Source organism: Rhea americana, unplaced genomic scaffold (assembly GCF_003343005.1).
Source record: "Rhea americana isolate MKP2758 unplaced genomic scaffold, rheAme1 scaffold_432, whole genome shotgun sequence".
NCBI lineage: Eukaryota > Metazoa > Chordata > Aves > Rheiformes > Rheidae > Rhea > Rhea americana.
The window spans coordinates 294,796-296,724 of NW_028186571.1; the positions used below are offsets into that span (position 1 = coordinate 294,796).

General features: G+C 67.4%; 1 protein-coding gene across 1 annotated transcript in view; it reads right to left on the bottom strand.

Annotated features, from left to right (window-relative positions):
* FIGNL2 (fidgetin like 2) overlaps positions 1–1,929 on the bottom strand; it is a 9,365-nt gene that overhangs the window by 2,026 nt on the left and 5,410 nt on the right. The window contains exon 2 of the mRNA XM_085315618.1: positions 1–341. Coding sequence (XP_085171744.1) covers positions 1–330 — 330 coding nt within the window. The 5' untranslated portion in view covers positions 331–341. The remainder of the gene's footprint in view (positions 342–1,929) is intronic.

Below are 1,929 nucleotides of genomic sequence, written 5' to 3' on the forward strand. Positions count from 1 at the left end.
GCCGTCGGGGCCGGCCGCCGCCGCCGCCCAGGGCTCCCCGTCGCCCTTCTGCCCGTTAAGGCCCCCGAAGGCGCCATCGCCGTAGCCGCCGAGCGCCGGGCGCTCGTAGGGCGCGTCCAGCGCCGCCGCGTACTTCTCCGCGTACCTCTTGAGGAGGTTGGAGGCCGTCAGCGCCGAGATGTCGTCGTTGGCCCAGGCGTAGTTGAAGCGCTGGCGGCCGCCGGGGTAGAGGTCGGGCTTGTGGGCCGGCGACGAGGTGGTGGAGGAGACGTCCAGGTGCTGCTCCGGCCACTGGTTGAGGGACTGGGCGTGCTCCGGTGACCAGTGCATCTTCGACAGACCTGCGGGCACAGGGCAGGGTGGGACGGCTGCGCGGGCACACGCGTGCACATGCACACGCATGCACACCCATGCACATGCATGCACACGCATGCATGAGCATGCACAAGCATGCACGTGCATGCACACGCGTGCAAACGGCGCCTTTTCCCGGGCAGCCCCTCTTTGCCCTCGGCATCCCACGGGAAGTAACTCACCGGGGCCCGGTGCGGCGAAGCCCCCGCGGTGCCGCCGCCGTCCCTCTCCCATTGTCACCCCGCCGCCGCCGCCGCCGGCCCCCTCCTCGCCGCATCCCTCCCCCCGCCGCGGCGCACAAAGGCCCCGGGGGCCGCGGGAGCCGGCGGGGACCCGGCGCGCCGCTCGCTCGCTCGCYGCGCTCAGCCTTTAAGCCACTTTGTGACCGCGGCACAATTAGATTACTTAATGCTTTAATTGACTTATGCGGCATTTGTGACTTCCACTTCGGATATCAAACTTCCACGAGAGGATTTAAATGGCGGCTTTATCCGGCGCCCTCCCTGCATTTACTCGCCGTTTTGAAGTGCTGCCGACAGGGAAACGCTCCGGCGGCGCCAGCCGGGACGGCCGCGGGAAGGCGCGCGCTCGCCAGCACCCCCGCGCTCCCGCAGCGCGCCTCCCCGCGAGCTACGAAACGGAGGGGAAAAAGGGAGGTTTGGGGTGACTCCGCCAGCTCGTATGAACCAAACTTTGCTTTTTCAAAAAATATTTTTTTTTGATGTGCTGCAGCGGGTGCAAACCGTCGGGCCCGGCCAGGGCGAAGCCGATCCCCCRGCGGGGCCGATCGCCCGACGGGAGGCGCACCGCGGCGCTCCGGAGACGGCAAGAGCTGCCGAGAGATGCCAGGCGCCGGGGTCGATTTTCTAACTAACTGGCCTGGTGAGGGCGGCTAAAATCGAGGTTTGCAGCCGGCAGCCCGGCGACGCGCAGAAAGCCTGAAAAGCARAACCGCTTGCACCCGCTCCCTCGAAACGCCGGGGGAGAAAGGCCGAAGAAAAGCAAAAAAAACCAGCTCCCCCCCCCCCACCCGTACCTTAAAAATGAGCCGCCGGGCGCAGGGGGAGGGCCGGCGGCCGGGGGCAGTTGTCAAGGGTTTGAAATGCAACGTGAATGCGCTCGGCGAGCGGGACAGATGTTTCAATGCTCCCTTGGCAGTGTGAGAAAATTACTGTCCAGTGACCAAATGGCCCGGCAGTTTCCCACCCCGGCGCCGCGCGTTATCCAAAGCGCAAGACAAAAGGAGGGCGGGGGGGCGGCCCGCGGAGAATCCCATTGTTCCCTCCCGCTCTAATTATGGAAATCTCGTTAATCTATTCAGCAGCAGCCCTGAACCGGGCTTTTGTTCGGGGGCTCTTCAGCGGCGCGCAAGCGGGGCGCGCGGCCGAGCGCGGGCGTCCCGCTGCTCGGCGGTCCGGACGGGGCGCGTCGCCCGCCATGGGGGGGGATGATGGACGGGGGGGTTCGCTGCCGCTCCGGGGCGCAGCCACGAGGCTCCGGCCCCCAGCGGCGTTTGCCGGCGGCTCCCGGCGCGTTTGCCGGCGGGGCTCGCTCGTGCAGGCGCGCACCCCCTCC